Genomic DNA, 25687 nt, shown 5'->3' on the forward strand with positions numbered 1-25687 from the left:
GGGAAAAATTGCAATACGTTCATTTTATAGGTTATGCAGGTTTAGTAGCATTACTCTGTGTACATGCAATCTTAATAGTTGTACATTTACTGTGAATAAAATGTGCATACCTATAGTTTGTATTCATGCATGTGGATATGCATGCAGCTGTAAGTAGAAATCTTGGAGACTTGTAGAGTAGTTTTTGTAGTAGGTGCTTTCCAATGATATGAGATTTGTACTCCGAGTGATCAACAGTACATTTAAAGTGCGGAACTCTGATGATGGAGTTAGATGTAGAGGTCTTGGATGTGATTTGTGTATGGTTGTGTGACTGCTTAGCTGTTTCCAATGAGGGAATGGCACAGAGAGTGATGTGGAAAGGGTACAAGGGCTGGCTAAGAGTTGCGTGCTCCGCAGACACCGCGGCTGTCCGCGGGCAAGGCGTGCCACATCCAGGGTTTTCCAGCAAATCCAGCATGGACAGGGGACTTAGTGATCTGCCAATCAGATGTTGAGGTTGTGGATTTGTGTTGAAAGAGACTGTGTGTAGTGAAGATGGCAGAGGTGGAGAAAGTCCGGGAGTTGGTTCTTGGAGAAATGTTTGTGCATGGTTTACAGCAGTATGCTCAATGCAGGCATGTGGCAAACATTTTTGATGTTAAAGGAGTGGCGGAGGTGGTGTCGAGCACTGTGCCTGATTGCAAAAAAGTTGGTGAAGATATGGGTAGGATGAACAGACGGCATCTAGTAGTTTCGCACTATGGTGCTTTCCATTTGGGCTACGTCAGTACCCCTACTTTGTTGGCAGATTTGGAACACTTGGTTCAAGCAGTAATGAACATCCTTCCAAGTGCCAAAGTAATTTTTTCTGGATTACTACCTACAGCAATATGGGGGAATAGTTCTGTTTTTTGTCCTCAGCAGAACATTGGTAGGTGTGCAATCAACCGAGGGATGTGTGCTTTCATGCTTAGAGCTGGTATTTATTTCTGTAATAATGAGAATATTGATTCCAGTAATGCTGTTTATTTTAAAGAAGATGTCTTTTTTGGGAAATGCTATGCTGTTTTGGAATATAAGGGTTGCTTTGGAGAAGGTTATGTGAAGATTTTAGTAGTAAAGTATGAAGAAAAAACCCCCCAAAAAATACAAAATAACAGGTGTCTGTCAAACATCTGCAAAAAAAACCCAAAAAACTAGCTCTTTTCGGAGCTAACCTCAAAGGGGAAATGAGGCACACTATTTAATTTTACATTCACCACACTCAGGTTTTTGATATGTCCGCAGACATGGCGGTAGTCTGCGCACAGCGCGTATCGCATACTGGGGTTTTGGGGTGGAGAGGCATGCAAATGAGAATGAGCAGAGCTAGGGATTGGTCAGTAAAGTTTACTGGGTGTGTTGTGTAAGGAGAGAGTTTGTCAGAACGTCTTTTTCCTGAGAGAAGAACAGATAGCTATGGCGCTGTGTTTCTGAAAACAGATTATCTGGATTTTGGGAGACTCATGGATACATTGGTTGGAGGTGCATGCAGAACGCTGTTTAGTAGCTGCAGATCTTGGATTCCCTCAAGTAGAAGTGTACTTGCATGGAGTGCGTGGAATGAAGTGGCTGGACTTGGTACCTCTCTGTGCTACTTTAGAGACCGAGCATCATCCAGACATAATTATAATTCATTTTGGAGGGAACGGTTTAGGACATGTGTCTGGAATTTCTTTGCAATTTACAATGAAAGAAGGACTTGGGAAGGTCATGGACATGCTTCGAAATTCTCAAGTAATTTTTTATCGTATTGCGCAAAGCCATATGTGGCAGCGTTCTTCTTGATTTGGTCCACAAATGGAGAAAGCGAGGTGCAATGTCTAAAACGCTGTTTGTGCCTTTCTAAGAGATGTTGGCGTGTCCTCTTTTCACAATGAAAATATTATGTTTCATAGCACATGCATTTTTCGCAGAGATGGAGTCCATCTTGCTTATGCTGGCAATCAGATTTTTTTGAGAAATGTGCAAAATGCATTGCAACCTTTTTTGGAATTAGTCATTTATTTTGCAGTAGATGTTGACGATGTCAAGTTTTTCAAACTCACAAAAACACCACCAAAAGGCTCTTTTAGAGCCACCACTTCCTCCCAGAGAAAAGTGCATTGGTTTTGCTCGGGCAGCACCCTAAAACTTTATTTGTCCTAGAACTGTCCGCGGACTTCTAAAAAATGCACAGGGCCCTGCACTGTTTATATGCCACATCTATTTTTAAACTGTGAAAGGCAGCTCTGAAAAGAGCCTTTTTTTTGGTGATTTTTGTTTTTATATTTTTTTGGTTTTTTACACACGACACACTAGGAGAGGAGGGGAAAGGAGGGTAATGAAGTGAGGGACACCAACCACGGGGATAGGAAAGGGCAGGTGGAGAAAGGAAGATGTAGGGTGGGCCTTACTTAGGTAAATAGCAGGTCTTCTGGTGCTCCGTGACCGCAGTCTCGAAAGCACTTCAAAGACTCTCCCCCTGCAGAGTACTATGTCGCATTACATACACAATATTGTGACCCTCGAAAGGTAAGGGTCAACATCATCATGAATGGCTTGTGAGGCAGCTGGAGGAATGCGCTCTCCCACAGGAGTGTCTCTTGTGAGAGGAGCGGAAATGGAGCATGTGGTAGAGGAACTCAACCTACTACGTTCATCACAAGGTACAACCTTGCGAACGGCTCCCCCGTGGAACGACTTCAGGTGTCGCTTCATGGATGCCGTACCAAAGCTGTACGAACCACGTCTCCCACGACACAGCACCATTTTGCACTGGTTGCAGGTGACCTTGTTCGCACATGCTTTTGGTACGTTACCATGAATGGTAAACAACCGCCACACCCAAGACTCCCGGCGAGTGCTGGTAGTAGGGTGTTCCTCTACCTCATCCTCTTCATCCTCTTCATCCTCGTCCTCTACATCTTCACGCCTGTTCCCCTCTGCAGGTCCTTGGGGAGGTGGTGGTGGTGGAGGGTTTGGGGGTGGTGCTGAGGCAGATGTAGCAATAGCAGCCATGGATGCCATCAGGGTTGATGAGATAATCTCAGCAAGAGCAGCAAAGGCAGCAGAAGTCAATCTGCAATATCCAGAAGCACAATGAAGATCAGCTCTGGGGTGTGGCCTTTTATAGGGGTGGAGGGGTGCGCTTTGCGGACAGATCGAACACACCCAGAAAGCTACAAGAAGTTCCAAAAAGTATGTGGAAAGCCAGGGTCATTGTCTGGGACATGTGCAATGGTGAATTTTTACTGTAAAATAATTTGGATTGTTTGAAAAAGTTATTTTAAAATGTTGGGGAACCAGACAGTGTCCGCAAATTAGGTCACACGCTTAGTGTGGGTGCGGTCACTTGATGACATCGGGAACACATCCGCAAAGGGAACGGGTGTCCGCAGGACACCAAATGCACGGAAACGGTCATGTGCATGCGCGCAGATGTTCTACGGACAGTGTTCGGGTCCTCAACAAATTAAAAGTGCAACACAAGTGAGACGGACAGTTGCGGACAGGCGCCATGTTCGCAGGACTTATTGGTGTGGTGCACATGTGCATAGATGTTCTACAGACTTTACGAACAGGTATTGTGTCTTTAGGCCACCTCCATTTTGTTTAATTATGGACATCCCGGACACTGCGCATGTTCTTAGGACAGTTTCAACTTGCCTGCGGACGGTACGGACAGGTATAGTGTCCTTAGGACATCTCCATTTTGTTCACTTACGGCTTCCCGGACACCAACACCAAGTGTGTTCTAAGAACAGTTCCATCTTGCTTGTGAACAGTACGGACAGGTAAAGTGTCCTTAGGACACCCCCATTTTGGCTGATTACGAACATTCCGGACATGCATGCTGTCCGTGGACACCTCAACTGACTTTATAAAAAAAATAAGACACGAAGGATTGAATTAAAAGACACATTTTTTAAATTATATACAGATACACAATTTATGAAAGAGAGGGGGGAGCAGAAACTTAGACAAATATAGGGGAATTAGGGGTTTGGAGAGGATGGATGGGAGGGGATGAAGGGATGGAAGTCTCATCATAATGTTTTTCTTGGTGTTGAGGGTTTGGGGATAGTTGACTGGGACATGGAGAGGAGGACAGGTACATGTGGGACAATGGTATTTAATTTTTTCTTTTATGTAGTCCTCCACAAAATGTTTCAAAATAATTGAAATTTTCCATGAGCATGTCCATTTTTTGTTCCATGCGCTGCAGAGTATTTTCCAATGTGTTTTTTGGTGTATTATTTTCAATGTTTGTATGGTCTGTTATAAAAAACATAACTCGTGCCACCACCATGCACTGCTAAGACTAACACCCAGGACATCAAAGATGACATCACAAATGTGATTGATGACATCACTGATGACATCACATGTGTATTTACCTTTCATGAAAAGTCTGTACAAGGTATTCTTATTGTAATGTTAATAAAAAAGTGTCAAGGATCATTGGAATAAATATCATGACGTACGTAGTGCATTAAGCAATGCATTAATCCAAATAGCATTGTATTATGAAGTTTTTTCCAAGGTACACATGTAGTACATAAGCATAGTGTGCAGCAGACATGATGGAGATGCAATATTACTAATCTTGCCATGTTAAATACTAAAATTATAAATGCTTTCTTATTAGAGTTTTGCATACTGTGAAACATTTTATAAGTACCTAATAAAACCCACTTTCTACATTATTGCATTACTGCATACAAAACACAAACAGACAACAACACATACAAATAAGAGCATATACAGGGAAAGTAAAGTAACCTAACTGATTATCTTCATGCACAGAAATAATTGCTCTGCTTCAAAGCTATTACTTCCCTGTGTATAACTATCACATATTGTTCAGAGACAGTTCAGAACTGCATTTTCTACTGATCTAGGAAGTTTCAACTTCAAAATTTCCCTTGCACAGCTCCAACACCTATGCCTACTATTCCTACTCATCCATTAACAAGCTAGTACACAGTACATACTTTTAGCAAAACTACTATTTATCTTAAAATGGAATCAGCTAATGCCATCCCTCCTCCCCACGAGACACCACTACTGCTGTAATCAAGTAGCATGAGAAACACTGCCCCCTACCTTAGAAATAACACACACACAACATCTTCCCTCATTTCCCTCACCACCTTTCATTCTAGGCTCTCCTGCCAAAATAAAATGCATCCAAAAACAATAAAAGAAATGTTCCTTTAGGAACCACCTTTGACAGTTAAAAAACTAGAACTAAAAAATAAAAACTTATAGACTCCATCTACTTTATATTTCTCAGTAAAGTACATAGACTCCATAAGATTTTCCAACATTTCCATTTGCATTTTGTCTTATGCTAATGGCAATATTGTGGTGTTTATCCCCCGTTCCAGGGATGGAACAGGTGGATACTCCCCTGGCAGCCCACGTTATCAGCCCAAGCGAAGCGAGGGTGGATAACGAGGTCTCCACACCATTATCCCCCCATTCCAGCCCCTGTAAATGGGGATGAAGGCCATTAGCACCCTAGGTTCCCAAAGTGGGAACCCGGGGTGCTAAAAAAAAGATTTTTCTTCCTACAACGGGATGCCTGCGGCGTCCCGGTGTAGGAAGGAAAATCCTTTTCCAAGATGGCCAGCATGGAAAGAGAAGGTGGGGTTGCGTACAGGGCCCCTCTTCGCTTTCCATGGCAGCCTGCAGAAGGCAAAAAGAGAACCCTATGACCATATTACCACGTGCACATTTTTCTTCCCTTTCAAACCTATCCCAATTTCGAATAACTTTACCACAAAGCCAGTCCCAGGTGGACATGGCCACTTTAACCTCATGTGTTGTCCCTCATGGTCATGGCCAGTAGCCTGATTGTCCGGCTCATGACGTTATTTGATAACCCGGACAATCTGGCCACTGCACATGGCCACAGGCTACACCTCAATCACCAAAGGTATATCACTATTTTTTGTACCTACATTATGACAAATGTCAAAAAATAAAACACGGGCACATTTGCAAAACCATGCTTTCAGGTCCATCTCAATGCTCCTTACACAACTTTGCTGGAAATCCACCCATGTTTTATTTTTTCAAAAGTGTCAAATGATGCACATACACTGGTCATATAACCTAGCCCCCACTTGACAAAATCCATTCAGACTTTAAGAAAACATTTATATCTAGATCTATAATCTTTTTGCAAACCTTTGTGTAGATTTGTTACATGGCACCACATTTATAAGCCTTTACAATATTTTGGGCCCCCACTCTAATTTTGCCCCTTCTTGACAAAATGCCCCCAAACTTCGCAAAACATTTATAGCTATATGTATGATCAGTTTGCCAAATTACGTGTATATTCGTCAAATGGCACCTCATTTAAATGCCTTTACATTATTTTGGGACCCCACTCTAATTTTGCCCGCTCTTGACAGAATCCCACAAAACATTGCAAACTCATTCGGGATCAGGTCAGGAATATAATTGCAAAATGACATGCAGTTCCATTAAGTGGCGCCAAAGTTATAAGCCATCCAAGAACTGCTTTTCACCAAACCAGTAATGCAGAGGTGTCCATGAACTTTCACAGGACTGTCTGCGAACATACGAACTGTTCGCAGACTTTCGTGGTGAAAAACACCAGTTATTTTGCTTCTTGCAGCCATATTCCATCCCATCCTCATCACCCCAGAGATTATTTGATAAGTTCGACAAGTGCAATGTTGTGTTTTCTAATATGTTTTTACTGCAATGTCCACGGACACCAGCTGATGTCCACGAATCCAAGATGGCGGGTGTTTCCGAAATTCTTACGCACCTCACACTTCATGCCAACCAATCAGCGAACACATTTTGTGTCCGTGGACATGGCGCAAGCCGATCGACCAATCAGTGTCCTGTCTTTGGAGCGAACAGAGAAATGTGTCCACGGAGCGGACATATATATCACTAATATTTTTGCCTTCCGTTTTGGTCGTTTAAAAAAAAAATACTGGACGGATTTACACCAAATTAACAAAAGCACGCTTTTGGGACCAATCCACCGCTCCTGCTGCAAATCTGGTGAAAATCCATCCAGTAGTTTGGGCTGTAGGCGTGAGCAAAGTTTCTTCCCATCATGTCTATGGGAAAAAAAGAAAATTTGGGACCCCCTATAACTTTGCCCCCCCTGGACCAAACCTCACCAAACTTTGCAGAGTGGGACATATACTTTTATTGCAAAGTTTGGTGAGGTTTCGTCCAGGGGGAGCGAAATTATAAGCCGCCCGAAAAATGCTCTTCCTATGAGATGAGCAACTTAACCATAACTACATGGCTGCTACAACAGGCCATGTAATATTTATTACATGGCCTGTAAGAGCAGCCCTGTAGTTATGGTTAAGTTGCTGAACACATAGAAAGAGCACTTTTTTGGTGACTTATAACTATACCCCGCTGGACGAATCCTCACCATACTTTGCAAAAAAAAAGTATATGGATCCCTCAGAATGATTTTGAGAAGTTTTATGTGGTTGCGTTCAGGGGGGCCATAGTTATAGGGGGGGGTCTCAACATTTTTGAAATTCTCATAGACACAATGGAACCAATTTTCTTTCTCACACATACAGCCCAAATTGCTGGACGATTTTCACCAGATTTGCACCAGGAGCGGCAGCCTGTTCCCAATAGCGAAAGCGTTCTTCTGTAAATTTGGTGTAACTACATCCAGTATTTTTTTTTAAAAAAGGCAAAAAAGTAGGTAAACAAAAGTGTGATATCTGGATCCGGTCCGCAGACTAATTTCCTGATTTGGAGTCCGCGGACACCCCTGGGCCAATCAGGGGGAGGCTTGGTGTCCATGAACACCAAAAATGCATGCTCATTGGATGGTGAAAAATGTGAATTTTTGAAACAGCCACCATATTGGATACGCGGACAGCTGCCTTTGTCTACGGACATCACAGTGAGGAAAAAGTCTGTAAATTGCATTTGTGGTTATTATGTGCTCGAAAGAGGGGCTGGAAATGGTGGGGAGTTGGAAAAAGTTGATAGGGAGTCATTTCTATAGGTGAAAAAAGCGGCACAGCTGCCGTGGTGTCCGCAGTCACTGTTTGTGCCCACGGACACTAACGGTTGTCCGCAGACGTCATTGGGATTGGGGAGGTCCTGGGTGTGTCTGGCTATTTGAAGGTGTACTCTATGTATGTGTTAGATGGTTTGCTTGTATTGTGGTGGTTGTGACCAGCATGTCCCCACGAATATGGCTACTGGTTACAATCACTTTAGTAATGATTGTATAGTAATAATATGTAGTATTAATACTGTAGGGTGATATCATTGAAATGTATATGGTAGTTATGATTGCAGTAAAATTAAGGATAGTGGTGATGGAATCTGTAGGCTAAGAAAAAATGAAAAATAACACTGTGTATGAATACTTAGTTGCATGTGGAAATAAAGCTGGAATGTGTGGTTTATTATTTGTGGAAAAACAGTATAATTTGTTAAACACAATGTTTTAAAACATTTATTTGCGATCAGTTGTACATATACATTTACTTACTAGACCCTCATAACAGTACATTGTAAGTACTATGTTTGGTACAACATTAGTGTGTGTTACACTGTTGTTGTATTGACTTCAAATAATAGTTGGAACAAAATTCATAGTGGATAAAAAAACAATGACATTTTATAGAATATACATGTTACAGAGTGCATGTGTGTGGTAGCATGGATATATGTTGTGAGTGTAGGTGCGATAGGATGTTTGTTTGAAGTGTGTTGTAAGTAAGGATATGTTTAAAGTAGTTAGATACCCGTTGGCATATTCTACCTATATTGTAATTTAGATGAAGTACTGGAGTAACAATTAGTGTTATGGCATGTTTAAAGTGTATTAGAATGAATGGGATTTTTAATGTAGTCAGATACCCGTCAGCGTATTCTAACTCTTTTGGATATTAAAATTAAAATTACTATTTTGGTATTATGAATGTAGTTAGATACCCATTGGTGTAGTCTAACTGTTTATTGTACTATAATTTAGTGAGCAAATTTGGGTTGAAGGAATATTAAGCAAGCATTTGTTAGATTTGATGGTAACCTATGTTTTGGAGTAACTGATGTGTTGTTACATTGAAACCAACCACTAACATATGCAGTATAGCGGCCTGAAGTGGTTGTGGTACCAGTGTGATAGAGTATGTCTACTGTTGTGAAGGTTTTCTTGCAAAGAGATACTTGCCCGTGTGTGAAGCTAATGATTTTACAGTTATTTTTGGTACCATCTGCATTGTACCATAGAAGCATTAGTATGACATAGTGGCCATGTGAGTGTATTTGTATTCTGGTATGATTGTCTGAATTTCAAAAAGGGTATACAATGCTATGACTTGCATTTTGGAGAAGCTGCTGAAATGGAATGGATTCACAATTTGGTATGAATACATAAACAAATCGTTCATGATGGATGTGCTCTTGTGAAACATGGTTGCAGAGAGTGCATGCATGTTTCCACATGTTTGAAATCTGCAAGATTTCATTTATAGGGTTTTTTCCGGCGTCTAGCACATGTAGTAAGTACATTAGGAATTCTTGTGGATCTTCCCGTGTGGAATTTTACCATACTTGCACAGCCGTCTAATTATTGCCTTACACCTGAAAAACTGTAAGTATTGTCAGGAATATTTGTGGCACGTCTATGAATGAGGAGCATTTGTAAACACAACTGGTCAGAGCGGTTTAAGTAAATGTTGTACACAAATGGTGGCAATTAGAAGAGAAGATTTATTGCTATATTTACATAGAAAGTTACTCCACTTGTGTTTTTGAATTTAAATGGACCAGAAAGGTCTGCTTTTGGATTTGTTTATGGGCCTGCAGTTGTTTTTTGAGAAGAGAAACACAAAACATTGCAAACTCATTTGGGATCAGGTCAGGAATATCTCTTTCTCTTGTGATAGATGTACAGTTGTTTTTGGACTAGAGAGTTTTGTGGTTGTATTATTTGATGGACAAGATGTTTTTTTTTTTTCTTCTATAGGTTCTGTTGGTATTACTTTTCTTTTTAAAGGTTATCTTTTTTCAGGTATGGGGTACATAGATAGGTGGGGGTGTACAGTGCATGTCGGCTGTTGTATTCTAGGATGCAAGGAATGTCAGCGTTGACTTTGTTTGCATCAAAGTTAACTAGCAATAGATCAATGAGTGTACGAAGATGTGAAAGTTCTACGAAACTCATATCTTCTTTTGTAGACTGTACTGCCAATGTGAGTTGATGCGTAATCTAGGATTAGGCCTTGTGATTTGTGAATAGTGACAGCATGTGCAAGGGATAGAGAGAATTGTTCTCTGCATGCATACATGCCTTTGAAAAGAAGGAAACATGCCATTGTGCAGTTTATTTTCTTAACGTCTGCAAGTTCAAAGTGGAAGTTGACAAACTGAATGCTGTTACCATGTGGGTACGTTTGGAAGCCAACAACTGTACCAATTGCTCCATTTACTAAACCTTGTTCTATGTCAAGGTTATATTTTAGGATTAATCTGCAGCTTAGACACAGAGTTAATAGTTTTTCTAATCCAGCTGTGTTGGAGATACATTGCTGTAAGCTATTTAGTCATGTTGTTGCTTGTTGACACATAGGGAGTGTCATGCCGTGCACTTCCTTTGTGTGTGGAGCTGATATGCACTATGGGTTGCATTTCTTTTTTCAACATTGTATAATTTAATTGACTACAGATTGCAAGTTTTGGCATTGTGGACATGCATTTTAAATTGTGTTGAGTTAATTGTTCCATAACATCAGGGCAGATGTGTTTTGCCGCTATAACTCATGGATTAGTCTAGTTTTTAAGATTGATGTTGCATCTTTAGTAAGCAGACCAGTTCTAATGCTTTTTAAAATTGTAACATAGGTGAGATCTGCAGACTGATGAATGTTTTGAGTTAGTTCTCTGTAGCAAAAATGTTGCCAGAGATTTACATTTCCAATGCTGCTGAGTGCGTTACTGCATTGTGTCCTAATGTTTTAAAAATAGGTTCACCGTTTACTGGTGTTAACTATAGAAGGTCTCCAAAAACAATTACATGATTTCCTCCAAACAATTCTATGTAGTCGGCTTTTAGGACTTCAGAGATTAATTAAAGCCAACATGTGGTTGGAAACCATGCTTACTTCATCTATCAGGAACACTTTCATTTGTTTCAGAATATTCCTGATAATTTGTAGTATTCTAATTTGTTTTGGTGTTCTAGTGGGTTGAGCAGTATTTAGTGTAAAGTTACACCTCTTATGTTGTAGGAAGCTAAACCTGTAGGGACTGTTACAACAGCTGAAAAGTTGTTGTTTGTTAAGTCTTGTAGAAAGATACTGATTATTTTTATTAAGAATGTGTTACCAGACAGAACCAGCTTCACCACATACACACAGGAGCACAGATTTATCATTTTTTAAAGCTGCAAGTTTTATCTTTTTTTTATCTTCATGTTCAATTTCTTCAGTGACTTCTAGATAAATGATGAGTTGTTCATCATGTAGCTGTGCTTTGAGCAGTGACAAGTTCTTTTCAGATTGTTTAGATTGATACATGGTGTTTTCTACCTTAGTCAAGGCTATTTCTGCTTCTTTTATGATGAGTGGTTCTCTGTGTTCTTCTTGGCTTCCTGTAAGGGACGGGAAGGTTGACTGCCCTCAGAAGTGTCATTATCTAGGATAGCTTCAATTTCTTCCTCTTGTTGGTGTTTATAGTCCCACAATTGTTTGTATTGTTTGAAAGTGACATTTGTTATACTGTTTTCATTTGCTTTGAATGTAGCTTCAAATGAGTCATGGTCAGCCAATAATTCTTCTTCTTTCCTCCAAGGTTTAACAAGTTGTAGTAGGGCCATGAAACTGGTCTGGGAAGCCAAAGCAACATTTAATATAGTATTTACCTAGGTTTTTATATTGTCATCAGCAGTATCTGCCACACTTATGTTTTTGGAAGCGTAAGATTTGTGTACGTAGGTCACTATCTGTGGTTTCTGAAGGGATGTCATAGGTATTGCATTTTTTAATAAGTTGTAAAACAGTGGCATCACTGTCATGGCCAAATTTAGGAGCATCGTTTATCCACAAAAACCTGTGGATGTGTGGTGCTCCTCTGGATTGATATTCTTTTCTCCAAAAGAAGTGTTCCACTTCTCCGAGTGGAGGGGTATTTTTATTTCAGATGAAATGCAGCATGGCAATAAATTGATAGTGAAAGTACCTTGATACATTAGCAGGTCAAGCGAACAGAGTTCTCCTGATGTTTTTATATATATTCTCTCTTTATTTTGGTTTGCAGTGCATAGGAATTCATGGATGTCATCCCATGCATATTCTGCACAACTTAAATTAACAAACCATGTGGTTGTGCCTATATCCCTAGCATACAACATACATCAGTGGGTTGTTGGAACCAGCATTCTTTTGTACCATGCATGTTTGCCAAGAGATTTATGATACTTGACTGCAAATCTTAATCTTTGTCTTTTATCTTTTGAAGCAGTTGGTTAGCAGATATGTTTGAAAAATTAGAGCCTGTGAATGCCACTCCATAACATGGAATTGCTAGTTCACTTTCAAACAGGAGGTGGAAAATGTATTTTACATTTTGTCTAAATCTGGGGTCCTCAGAATACATTTGTAAAGAGTGATATTTTGATGTACTAAATTGTGTGGCTCATTCATCATATCTCCCTCCTTTTCCTGTAGGAAAGAGTAGAGGAAAATAACATGCTCCTACACGTTTCTCTCATATGCTCATTGAAGAGCATTGGCTTGACATATTTGATATCTTTATAATGCATCTTCTATGGTGTCTTTGGAGTCTAGTGGGTGAATTGTGTACTGGTCTAAAATGTTGGGTGCAGTAGCAGGATCTATTCATTCAAATTGGCCAGTTTGTGGTGAATCTTGAATTATTTGGGTGGTTTACTCTATGTTTGCATATATGTAGTATTCATTGTTTTCTTTAAGGTTTGTAGGGGTTGTCAAACTTTAAGTCGACTAGTTGTTGCCAAATATTTTGTCTCTAATTGGTACAACATTAACTGGTACAATCAATGATAACTCTATTGGACTGTTGTCTTCTTAGAGTTTCTATGTTTTTTAAAAAAAATCTAATGGCAAATATACTACTTTGCCATAAATGCCTTTCATAACTCAGATGAAAACAATTTGCCAGTTTTCGGTTGAAGGCGTAATATAGCTTGAAATGGGTACTGTCTGGATTATAATCCTCTCATATAAATTAGGTTTTTGGAGAGCTTATGGATGTGGGGACATTTCTAAGTTATTAGTAATAGCATGTGTTGGCATGTGGTTATTGTCCAGTTTTGTATTGCAGTATGTGCAAACTATTGACTGGCCAGTTATTTTGTATTTAATTTCTGCTGTTAGATAAAAAGCTAATTGGAACCATTTGGATTCCACACTGTCTTCTATTTCGTAGGCCATATCTACTATTTTGATGCTCTTTTTTATAAAAAAAAAAAAGTATGCAACAACAGACACATACTTTGTCTGGTATTTCAGTATATTTGTTTTGAAACGTGGCTATTTCTTTTTTGTATGTGTTTGTAAGGTGTGTGCAGTTTGTCAGTTTTTTGCTAATGTTTTCAAAAGTTACTGAATTCTGTAAGTCAACTTCAGTTCCCAAATATTTACTTTGGATCTGTTCTATTTTTTGAAGGAGTTCTTTGGCAGTGCCATGTAGGAGAATGCTATTTAAATTTTGCAGTTCTAGAGCAGGACCTTTTGCATAGTATAGCCTATGCACAAGATTTCATATAGTGGAATGGTGTGTTGCTAACATTTTGATGTGATGGAACATGCTTTTGCAAGCAGTCCCTGAAATGCAGGTTAATGAATGTCCTTGATGTCCTGTGTAGCTGCACACGGGCAAGAGTCCATGATTTGTAAAGTTTGTATTCAACTTTTGTCATTTAGTTTCAAATAGTGATTTAGGAATTGTCCAAAAGATTTGAAGGATTGTTGTCGTACATTACATATTGAGCTGCACATCCACTTGTATACTGGATAGTTTGTTTGGGAAAAAGGAATATTGCCTGGAAAGTTTGTTAGGGAGGTTTTGTCTATACGGTTTCTATTGTCATAATAGTGTCCCCTACCATTTAATAGACTCAACCATCATTGTCTATGGCAATTGGATTTCTTTGTTCTTGTTTAAAACACCTCTATTGAAATATGGTTTGTTGCTGCTTGTGTGAATCCATTCACCATCTGGGTAGTCGAGCTGTCGGTGGGAGTGTTTCACTAGCAGGGATACCAACCTTGTATAGGTTTGTTTGAATACCACGCCTGACACCACTTGTGGTAAGTCAAGATTAGAAGACAGGCAAGGTGTCATGTCATTAAATTGATGTTTGTATGAAAAAAAAGAATCTGTCCCTAGCAGCTTTTCAGCCCCATCTCAAAGAAAGTAAAGAAGTCAAAAGGTTGCTCATCAGGATGTCCAACAACGTAACCTCTGTCCATCATTGAGAAAACCCTCTCTAACCTGATCTCTGTCCCTGCACTATAAGAAAACATAAGCCAACATAAATGTAGCCTCGGGTCTCTCGGCCATGTGAATAGTGGTGGGTTTCTGACGCAATTGCCCTCATCATGAGGTTGCTGGTAGGCCGCCAGTAGTACCAGTGGCCTACCGGCAACATCGGCTTACCATTTCTGCCACCTGGTAATGCCGGGATATTATGGGCAGCAACCGAATGGTAGGTTCCCATTCCCGTGGATGGCAACACTAAATCACTGGCACCGTTAGTAACGGTGCTGGTGCTTCAGTGAATTATCTGCTGGTAGGGGCATGAACTACTGGCAGGTCAGGGCTGCCGGTTGTTCACAGCCCCTACCGGAAAACTCAGAGTGACCCAGTCTGGAAAAGGTGCCAGTAATCATTGTTACAAGCACTTTCTTCTGGACTGGGTCACTCGTAATGAGGTCCAATATCTCTATCCTCAAGAGGGGGTCCCTGAACCAGGTGTTCAATTCAAAGACCTAGACACCAAGTTGTCTCTTCAAGATCTCCTTGCTCAAGCTTGCTACAAGTTAATGTCTTTCCCTGTCTCTTTGGGACTTTTTCCATTAGTTTGTTTCAGTTGCCGTTGTTGGCCAACCATGAGGCTTTTGTGCTTGAACCGTATATCAATCTCCCCCTACTTGGGGTCCTGTGCTGTGCACCCCAACCTGGGTATAATTTCTCTTTGGTCTAATTTCGGAAGCACAGACTTTTATCCTGCCCTGAGTTTAAGTGGTTCTCACCCCTTCTAATGGTTCTTTGATTTTTGTCCTGTCATGGGGTCATTTGGATTTCAGCCCACCTTGGATTTGTCTGCTTCACCTTGCCAAGGAGTCAGTTGATTTTCACCCCACTGTGGGGTTGTTTGAGTCTTACCCCACCCTAGGGTCATTTGTTTCTCATCCTGCCTTGAGGTTGTTTGATTTTAACCCACTCTGCAGTTATCTGAGTCTTATCCCACCCTGGATCCTCTGCTTCTCACCCCAACTTGGTGTAATTTGCTTTATACCTGTAGGGTATTTTGTGGAGATTTGGGGCCTGACGGTATTTTATTACCGCCGAAAAATAACTTAGCAATAATCACTCTTTGTATTCAGATTTGGCCATGTGCAACAATAATACAATGGACATGCATTATTTCAGCACCCAGACCTGCATATTTGGTATACGTGGTTGGTGGTATTTTGGTGAGCATAATTCCCTTGTTTTATTTGTGGCCCCAATGTCCAGAATCCCTTATCTTTGCTTAGATTTTTCGTGTGATCACTAGAGAGACCTCAGACCTGCATTCTAGGAAGACCACATTTTCCTGTGATAGTGTTGGTGTGCCACCATGGGCGAACTCACTGACTTATTTACGACAGAGAGCTATATGTGGTAGTCTTGTGGTAATTTCCACTACCTTATATACGGTAGGGAGCTATGTTCAGAGAGTCTCTCTTCCCGTTGGCTCATGTACCTCCAACAAGCTATGCTACAGTCACTCACAATTATTCATACTGATTTTGACATGCACACATCTGTCTTAAAATGACCATTGCACTGTTTAAAAATCTCCCCACATCATCAGCATTGTAATGGTAAACAATAAACATCACCCGTCTGTTTTCAAATATTTTTCTGTATTATAAAAGTTGTATTTAAAAACGATCTCATTCTTTACAGAAATAAAATGGTACAGTCAAAGCATTGTCTGTGACACTCTACAAAGAGAGTGGCGGAGAACAGAACTCAAATTGCAACATTAGCACTTGATTAAGACACGCACAGGAATCCTACACTGACTGCATATTACCGTACACACTCAGCTCCCACACTTCTCATTACCTTATCTTTTTAGTTGTTCTCTTTGTGAATGTGGCTCTCTTGGATTCACTCCAGCAAAAAAGAACGCTTGCCTTCTCAAGCCGGGGTCATTGCCTGGAATTCTCAGCTTTTTCAGATAGGAATGCCTCAGCCAGTGGAAAGGTTTTTCTTTCAGCTCTCCGCAATCTCGACTGCAGCAGGACACAGGAATCTGCATTCAGTCAGGACCCCACAGCCAGGTCTTCTCCCCAGTAGTGCAGAAAGATGTCTGCCTGTCTTTTTCCCTGATACTGCCCACTAAAACTTTCCTCTCAGCCCTCTGTATGACGTGTCCCAATGAAATCCATCATCTCTCATCCTCCTACTCTTCAACAATAGCTTCGCTTATACATTTGCAATTGTTGCAAATCTGACTTCCTTCTTCCTGCAGTTACTGTGCACAAAAACACGGAGAATCAGGCAGAGAAGAGAAGAGAAAAAAAAATCTGCACACACATTTAAATGGTTTTCAGAGTATGCCTAATTCTGCAGTGGAGAACACATTTTATTAGTGGGTTATATTAAATAAGGTTTTATTAGTCAGGTTAATTGTTAATAGGTTAGCTGTTAATTTTCAAATGTGTCTCTAGCAATATAGGCATTTCAGGTGAAAAATAGTGTGCATTTTTAAATGAGCACGTGTGCTTTTAACTGTAAAAATAGATTTGCATCTTATATGTTAAAATCGTTTTTGACTGAATAGCCTGTCTTTCCTTGTTAATCTGGCAACCCATATAGCAATGCACCGCACCCTTGTGGTGGTGCTGCAAAAAAAATTGTGCTACTTGTGCAGTATTGTACTGTAACACGCCAAATATCCTTACATATACCCCACACTGGGTTCATTTGCTCTTCACCCTACTCTGGATTTTTTGGAGTCTTACCTCTCTGGGGGTCCTCTTCAACCTCGCTGCCCACCTGTAGGTTTCCCTGAGTGTCCCCATACCTCTTCCTCTTTGGCGGCGATCCTCTGTCAGGCATGTGGGGATAGTGGTGCAGTTTCAGTCCTACATCTTCCTTTGGTGCTGCTGGAGCCGATGCTGCCTTCCTGTCTTGCTGCCTTTCGGCTTTTCCAACTCCTTCGACTGGCTCTTCAGTCTCTACTCATCTGCTTCTTTTTGTGGCAGCTTCTCCGCACATCCTGTGGTCTCCTCTGCAGGTCAACATTCCATGCTGAGTGCGCCTTGTCCTCCATGAGCCACACTTCCCAGCAGGTCTCCTCTCCTGTGTGGCTCAGCAGGCCTCTCTCTTCCACTTTGCGCCTGTGAATGGAATCTCCCCCTCCACTGCAGTGAAGAGGCATGCTTAAACCTAGTTCTCGGTTGCTTCTGAAAGACAGTGCCTGTATATGGTCAGAAACCACGCCAGCTGTTAATACCTGAAGTGGAAGCTCATAACACATATCAAATCCCCTTCAAGCAACAACCTTATTTTAATATTGGGACAACAGATTGGAACACATATCCCTACCTAGGGATTGCATGTCCTCTAAGGGGGTCACTCCCAGTTGGATCTTAATTGCCCTGTCCCCTAGGGGGTGTCAAGCTTAGCACAGGCTCACCTACCTAGTCCCAAAGGGGGTGGCTTCCCCTTGGGTGAGAGGATACAAATTCCTGGGTTTACATATACACAAACAATCTCACATATAATGAAGAGTAGCATCTTGAAGCTGCTACAGCCCATGGTTGATACAATCAGAATGCTTGGAATGTGATCCATAACTCCCACTATAAACAGCATTCACATCCTTCCCCACCATTGCCCCTCTTTGCTAACCAGCCACTGTCAACCACCTCCATTACCCACAATAGTCTGCTTTATCTGTAAATATGAAGAACTGCGCTTGTAGCTGTGACTGCCGAGAAGCATTTACTCGGGGGTGGCGGGGGGGGGGGGGCCTTGCTATGGGAAAATGTAATTCTTTTACTCTTGTTTTCCAAATGTATTCAAGGTAAATGAAAAAGTACAATTAGGGTCAAAAAGCAGAGCTAATAGCTATATAAAGCTTGTTAGGAATCATGGTGATTTGGATAATGACCCTTTCCCAAACTGTGGTGGGATACTATAATGCGATTGTGACCCCTCACTCTGTCTTTAATGACTAATTAGTCCTCTGAGCCATTCCTCCTTAGGTATGAGTTGAAAAGTCATAAAAAAAATTGATACATTTATATTATTGTGCAAAATGTTTTACAACAAATTCTACAACATAACTGATATTGCATTTAGGCAATTGCATTGTAATATAAGACATGAAATTCCTTAAATTGTATCACACTTCCTTTTTGAATATTTAATTCCTCATATGGTGAGTAAATTGTACAATTGTTATAAATTTCCTAATTGTGTTTCTGGCAAATTGTTAAATTAATACCTTCTTCATCTACCTTTCAGCTGCCCCAGAGACACCACTTCCCTCACCACCTCAAGGCGCTGGACAGGAATTGTACAAAATATCAGCAAATCACACTTCTGTTATTACTCAGCAGCATATTTCAAAGCAAAAGTCATTATGATACTCTGAATACAGTAAAGAACTGCACATGCAGAGAGTTTTAGGAATGGAGACTTGGAGTGAAAGCAAACAAGATCCATAGCCAGTCAATACGTGTCCTCTTCTCATGGAAAGATCATATGTTCAGTTTAAGGCAAGACAGGCAATGTTTTACTATCAGAATATACACAGACATTCATGTTTTTATATGCATGGACCAATAACAAAACAGCATTGTTTGCAAGAACATTCACCCACTTGATTACATTTGAAATGTGAAGGTCTGGTTGAATCATGATATTGTCCTTCTGTATATATATATATAAATATATATATTTCATATAGTATGGCTAGGGCCAAAGTATTTTATTGTTTTGTCAGTTGCATGCTTTATATTACATTATCAAAGATTTACATACAAAATTACCTGTGGTTATGCCAGCATCCTTTTGCAACCTAAGAACTGAATGTTTTTTTTTAACAGTAAAAACAAACACTTTTGATGCTGTTTGTAGTCATCAGAAATATAAAGCAACATTTGAAGGCACATTTTCAGTTGTTTAACCTGGTTTAAATTAACAATGAATTAATATGGAGCTCAGGTGGGGGCACTTACCTTTAATTAGAGCACACATCCACATAGGCTTGTTATAGAACACTTTATTCTAGCAAATACAAGTGTAAATGTTAAGTTTTTAGAAGAACCTTTGCATCAATTCCAGGTAAAACACTGGTATTTTTTAGAGGAAGTTCACAAAAGTACAAAATGTAAAACTTTTTCAGAGGGCACACACTATTGTTAAATCTTGTATTGATATTGAATCAACAACACAAAGTGCATCACGTACTAAAACACAATTTAATTCATCATACGTTTGAAAGTCACACATTTTTGTAAATTAAACAAATTGTACCTATCTGGATGACGCCAAGCCTCTTCCATTTGTCCAGATAAGTGTGCACTTGGCACAACAGAAACATATCAATAAGCAATTCCATTCTTATTTTTACGATTTACATAATGGTACCACTATTCAAAGTGTGACAAGAATACTATTTGCCATAGTTATTTGTTTAATTCTGTACTAGAATATGTACTAGAATATGAATGCAATGTAGTTTATGCACGCAACTGTAATCTTGTTTTTTTGAGAATCATCCCCATGTGAAGAATGTTAGCATTCAACTGCATACTGTGTTTACTTTTAAATATACTTTAAATTTAAAACAGAAAACAACATCTTCTGAAACTTCCACTTCCACTGGTCAAATGCCACTGGTTAAATAGCATGCTACCTAATTTTATGTTATTTTATTGAGATGCATACTATGCACAGCTGCCATTCTCAAAGACTCATGTAAAAAATGGAAGCTCATTTTTTAAGAACATCTTTTTTATAATTGTTCAACATATTGTAATTTTCTTTTTCACTTTCAGGTAAAATAATATGTTTTTTCCGATATCTTGCTCGCAAAGTATTTTAATTGTTTCTATGCAGAAGAAAAATGTTTATATTACTGCCATTTTTGTATTGTACCCATATGAAATGGGGAAATGTGTTTAGCTTCATGTGCATTGCAGATATTGTATTAGATGTTTAAGAAAGAAAGCTCTAGTAATTTATTGGGATAATTTGAAGTATTTTATAAATGTAAACATATTTTTGTATGCCAAATCAAAGAAAATCAAAAAATGATGAACAATGTCGAATACTGCATCTTATGAAGATGTCAAACTTTTACACTTTTTTAAAACCGTGATATTATATCATGTTATCAGGCATAATGAAATAAAACTTTTTGCAGAAAACAGTTCAGGTTGTCAGACTTGTAAGAGTCAGTTTGAATCTTTATTTGCATTCTGTCAATTCAGTCTTTGCATTTGACAAAGTATATATTGTGGTGTATAAGAAGAAAGACGTAGACTCTCGGAGGGCATCTTTCGAATTAATTTATTAAAAGATAGGGTGAAAACCTGACTATCGCTATGAAGTATTCTCTACCTACTTTACTAACTAAGATGCTCATCAGTCCTTGTGAAATGTCCAAAAAGAATGAATCTACAGTCCAAAAACAAAGATCATCTCACACTACCGCTAAGTTGAACACAAAAAAGAATAAGATCAAGCAATCTCCTGACAGGTGCTTCTTAAACAGTTCTCTTTTGTCTTTTAAATTCCAGTTTAACATGTCATTTTCATATAGTCTTTAATGATTCCTCATATTAGCTAATACAACTCTCTCAACAGGCTTTTGCTGCTAACTTTCTTTGAAGCAATGACTTTCCTTGAGTCTGGTTGGTTTCTTAAGTTAATTTTGAAAGGGTTTGCATATTCAGTCAAACTAGAAGTCCCGATGGGATTCTTAATTCTCTTGTCAGTATATTTCCCCTTTTTCTCCTCTGTATTCTCTTGTCAGGTATTAATTGTTAAGGCTTCTTTGACCTTCTCCTCCTTGTCTTCAATCATTCTTATATACCATTCATTCACTTCACACACAGGGTTAATCTTTCCTTCTTTCGGGGGCAATACTGTACTTTCTTGTAAATTGTTTATCCTAAGGGCTTCCCAGCCTTTCTCAATTTCTTTGACGCGTGTTTCAAATGCTCTTTCTCTCCCTTTTAGGATTATGTATTATTCTCTCTCATTCATTTAGGCAGTTCATGTTTAGCAACAACTGCCTTTCTCTTGCAAATCTATTGGTTTCCCTTTTAGGGTGGGTTATGATTCTCTTTCTTTCACACACATGGTTGTTCTTCCCTTCTTTCCAGGATGAGGTTGTACTTTCTTATAAGTTGTTTATCATAAACACTTTATCACTTTCTTTTGACGTGTGTTTCAAACTCTCTTACAGTACTTTCTCTACCTTTTATGATTAGTTATTATTCTCTCTTGGTCATTTAAGCCACTCACATCTAGCAACATCTCCTGTTCTCTTTCAATTCTATCGGTTTCCCTTTTAGTGTTGGTTATGCTTCTCTTTCCTTGCTCCTGTCATGAGGATTCGCATGAAGCCTGCCAAAAAGTGCAACTCTTGCTACGACTTCGATCTGGTTGATCTGAAACGTAAGTGCAGAGCAGTTTAAAGAAAATGGGGTGCTTCAGGTACACCGTCTGACAAACTTGCCTGCCGCCTAGTCCAAAGGTAATACAGACTCTCCATCTTCTCTAAAAAGAGGGTCTATATTCAAGCCTGCATCTCAGCGGCCTCTAACAACATGGCCAAACTATTAAAAATCTGCAAGGAGCTGGCCAATCCTATTGCAGTATCTACCTCTTCCACTCCCACCCAGGCCTTTTGGTCAGCCCTGACCTCTCATTTCCCCACAAAAACACAGGACATCCTTTATTCTCTCCCATCTGCTGCCCTCTCACACTCTGCCTCTCCCTGGCCTTCCTTGGCTGCCCCATCTCCTCTTCTTCTCTCCTCCCTCTCTCCTGTCACACCTGATGTGTTTTCCAGATAATTCTGGTCTATTCAAGGTTCATCTAAACAGGTGTCCCCCTGCCCCTGCAGAACCATAAATAACAACACAGATTCTCTCACTCCAGTCTTGGCTGATCTCTGCAACCACTCCTTTGCCTCTGGAGTCTTCCCCTCTCCTTTCAAGCACTCCCTTGTGCACACCCCCCCTAGAAAAAGGTCTTCTGCCTGCCCTTCCATTCTGGAAAACTATTGCCTGATATCCATCACTCCTTTCCTGGACAAACCCCTGGAGAAGTTGGCTATCTCCCAGTTAACCCTCCACACTGAAGCTGTTGGTTGTCTCCATGACCATAAGTCTAGCTTCAGAGCAGCCAGAGGCATGGAAACTGCTTTCCTGAACACCCGTGAAGATTTGAGCTCTAATCTTGACCTTTCTTCTGCTTTTGAAACAATAAACCACAACATCCTGATCACTCATCTCTAAGATACCCTGTGCATCATTGATCAGGCACTGGTGTGGCTGTCCTCTTTCCTCCTGGTCTGACCTTCCCAGGTTGAACTTGGGTCCTTCCTCTCCTCCACCCTACACTCCACATGTAGTGTCCCCCGGGACTCTATCCTCTCCCCCTGGTTTTACAATGCATATCTGCCCCCCCCCCGGCCTTCCTGTTCTCTACCTTCTCATCTAACTTTCAGTGTGATGTGGATGACACAAAGCTCTCCTTCTGGCTACCCTTGGCCTCCTCCTCCTCCTCCTCCTCGCTCATCCCTGACTGTCTATCCGCTGTTCAGGCATGGTGCGCCTCTAATGATCTCTGCCTTAATGCCAGTAACACGGAGATCCTTCTCATTAGGACCCCTGCTCCCACTTTTCCTCTCTCACTCCAGCCAGCCTCCCTTAGCCCTGCGCCCTCACCCTATTCTGAGGTAAAAAACCTTGGGGTCATATTCAACTCCACTCTCTCCTTTTCTCCACACATCACAGACATTGGCAAAAAGTCCCATTTGCAACTGCACCTCTTTAGAGGTATTCTTCCATTTCTCACCTTCCCCCAGAAACTCCCTGTTTCCAGAGCCCTGATTCTCTCTAGGATAGACAACTGCAATAGCCTCTTTCTCAATCTACCTAACTCTACCTTTTGCCTTTTTCAGCTCATCGAGAACAGGTTCGCAAATCTTATCCTTGGCCCCAAGCCCGGGGACTGCACCTCTCAGGATGTGAAATCCCTCCACGGCTCCCGGTGGCTGCAAGGATCAAGGTCAAGACCCTGCATCGTCCACAAGGCTTTCTGGGGCCATGTCCCATACTATCTACAATGCTCTCTCCCTAGGTACCTTCCTACTAGAGCCCTCCACTCGTCCACTTCCAATTATCTGTGGGTGAGTTGCTTCTTTGAGCAGAGACTGGGGGGTAGATCTCTCTCCTCTGTAGGTGCTTCCCTCTGGAATGGCCTCCCCGCCACTCTCCACCTTAAGCTAGATCTCCTTAAGTTCTGGAAGCTCCTCAAGACCTTCCTTTTATCCTCTTCCTTCTTCCAGCTTCTCCTCTCCTAACCTATCCCCTCCTACTTCTCACTGCATCTCCTCTGCTATCCCTCCACTACCCTTGCATCGTTATGCTGACTGGCTGTGTGGTGTTCCTCTAAGTCATACAGCATTCCAGCCCCCCATCCAGTCCCTCACACTTGCCTGCTGGCCTTGCTGCACTGCCACCTGGCCTACCTGGGACTACCTGGTGTGGTTCCCTGGTGTGGTCCAGCCCTCCTTGCACTTAACTCAGGGCCCTGCGGCTCTGGGTGCACATCTCCCTTCCCTCTCCGCTGCACTTCTTGTCTGCGCACTTGCACAATCTAAATTACACTAGGCCTAGTAAGATTGTTTGTCTTGTTCTCCCTTGTTCCCCCCTATCTTGCCTGGTTGCATCTTGAAACACTTGCATATAGGTGCATTATAAATAACCTATCAGTTAATCAACCTAGGTAGTTCAATTTGGTCAGATTTACTTTCTCACTTTTCTCGTTTCTACTGGGAAAAGTTACAGCATTCTTATAATGATTCCCATTCCTTCCTGATTCTCTGTTACTTTATCATTCAGATCTCTCTGGTTGTTTGCTCTTCTTTGTTCGTCTCCTTGTCAGTGTCTTTGTCCTATGCGGCTCATCTTTTCTCCCAACTTCGATATTCCTCATGGGGGAACTGCGTCAGTTGTAGCGGTCTCAGTGTTGTTACTCAGGAAGCCTCCCCCACTGTAATCTCGTGGTCATGCCAACACCACTTCTCGTGCTCTGCTCAAGTTAGAGTCTTGTCTCCTTCAGTCTCCATGCAGCTCGCTTCTTGGTTGCTTGCTTCCAGCAACTGTGGACTTCATGGGCTCTGTGCTCATCCACGGCCCCGCCTTCAGATAGCGTAACATTACTAGTGAATATCCTGTGCTTCACCATGCAATCCTCACTCTTCGCTCTCTCTTTCCTTTTCTGAAGTTAACAAACACTCCTCTTTAAATCCACTCGTCTCAGTGGAACTAGGCTTTTCACTTAAAGAGAAGCTGCTCTATTCTCTTGTGGACAGCATATTTTCTCTTTTTCCTTCTTCAGGTCTTGATAATTGAAAGTATTGGATATGACTTGGGTTCAGAGATCCTCACAGGAACGGGAGTCCTTGCCTCCTAAGAGGAGTCTCTCCCGGTGAGGTCCCACTCTCCTCGACATCTAGGGAGTTTGTTGTGGAGCAGGCTCACTTCCAAAGCCTCACAGGGTGTGACATCCCCTAAGGGAGAAGTGACATGTTCCCTCAATTCGTCACAATATACACACACAAACATATGTGTATGGTTGAACAAAGTGCTCTGGTCTTTTGGGAGAAAGGCGAGAGTTGATGCAGTAAAATGTGCCAACACCTTTTGGGTCTTGAAGGCAGTGCTTAGGAATGCCAGAAAAAATTGATGTGCATTTTGCCAAAGGTACTCGGGCAGAGGTGTTTAAAAGTAACGTTCATGTGGTTGTCATGCTGGAATTTCATTCAAACTACATATATACATATATATCACATGGCCCGCGGTAGCGGGCGTGCAGTTATGGTTAAGTTGCTAAACTCATAGGAAGAACACTTTTTTGGTGGCGGCCAGATGTTTTTTTCCATAGATTGAATGGTGAAAAACTTTGCGCATGGCTACAGGTCGAACACCTGGACAGATTTTCACGAAATTTGCGCCAGGACAAGGGCTTCGGCCAGCAAGCGTGCTTTTGTGTGTTCGGTGGAAATCGGACTGGTAAATTTGTTACAAACCACTGAAATGTACGTCCCAAACAATTTGTGATATCTGGGTCCACTCTGCTGACCCATTTCCCTGTTCTCTCCACAGACAGAAGTGTCATTGGATCG

General features: G+C 40.9%; 1 protein-coding gene across 3 annotated transcripts in view; it reads left to right on the forward strand.

Moving 5' to 3' along the window:
* HNF4G (hepatocyte nuclear factor 4 gamma) overlaps window positions 1–20692 on the forward strand; it is an 836697-nt gene extending 816005 nt beyond the window's left edge. For all 3 annotated transcript variants that reach the window (XM_069621228.1, XM_069621227.1, XM_069621226.1), the window contains one exon: window positions 18781–20692. In XM_069621228.1, the coding sequence (XP_069477329.1) occupies window positions 18781–18902 (122 nt within the window). In that variant the 3' untranslated portion in view covers window positions 18903–20692. The remainder of the gene's footprint in view (window positions 1–18780) is intronic.
* Window positions 20693–25687: the final 4995 nt, after the last annotated feature.

The sequence above is a fragment of the Ambystoma mexicanum genome, chromosome 5q (assembly GCF_040938575.1).
Source record: "Ambystoma mexicanum isolate Mex_15411 chromosome 5q, UKY_AmexF1_1, whole genome shotgun sequence".
Lineage (NCBI taxonomy): Eukaryota > Metazoa > Chordata > Amphibia > Caudata > Ambystomatidae > Ambystoma > Ambystoma mexicanum.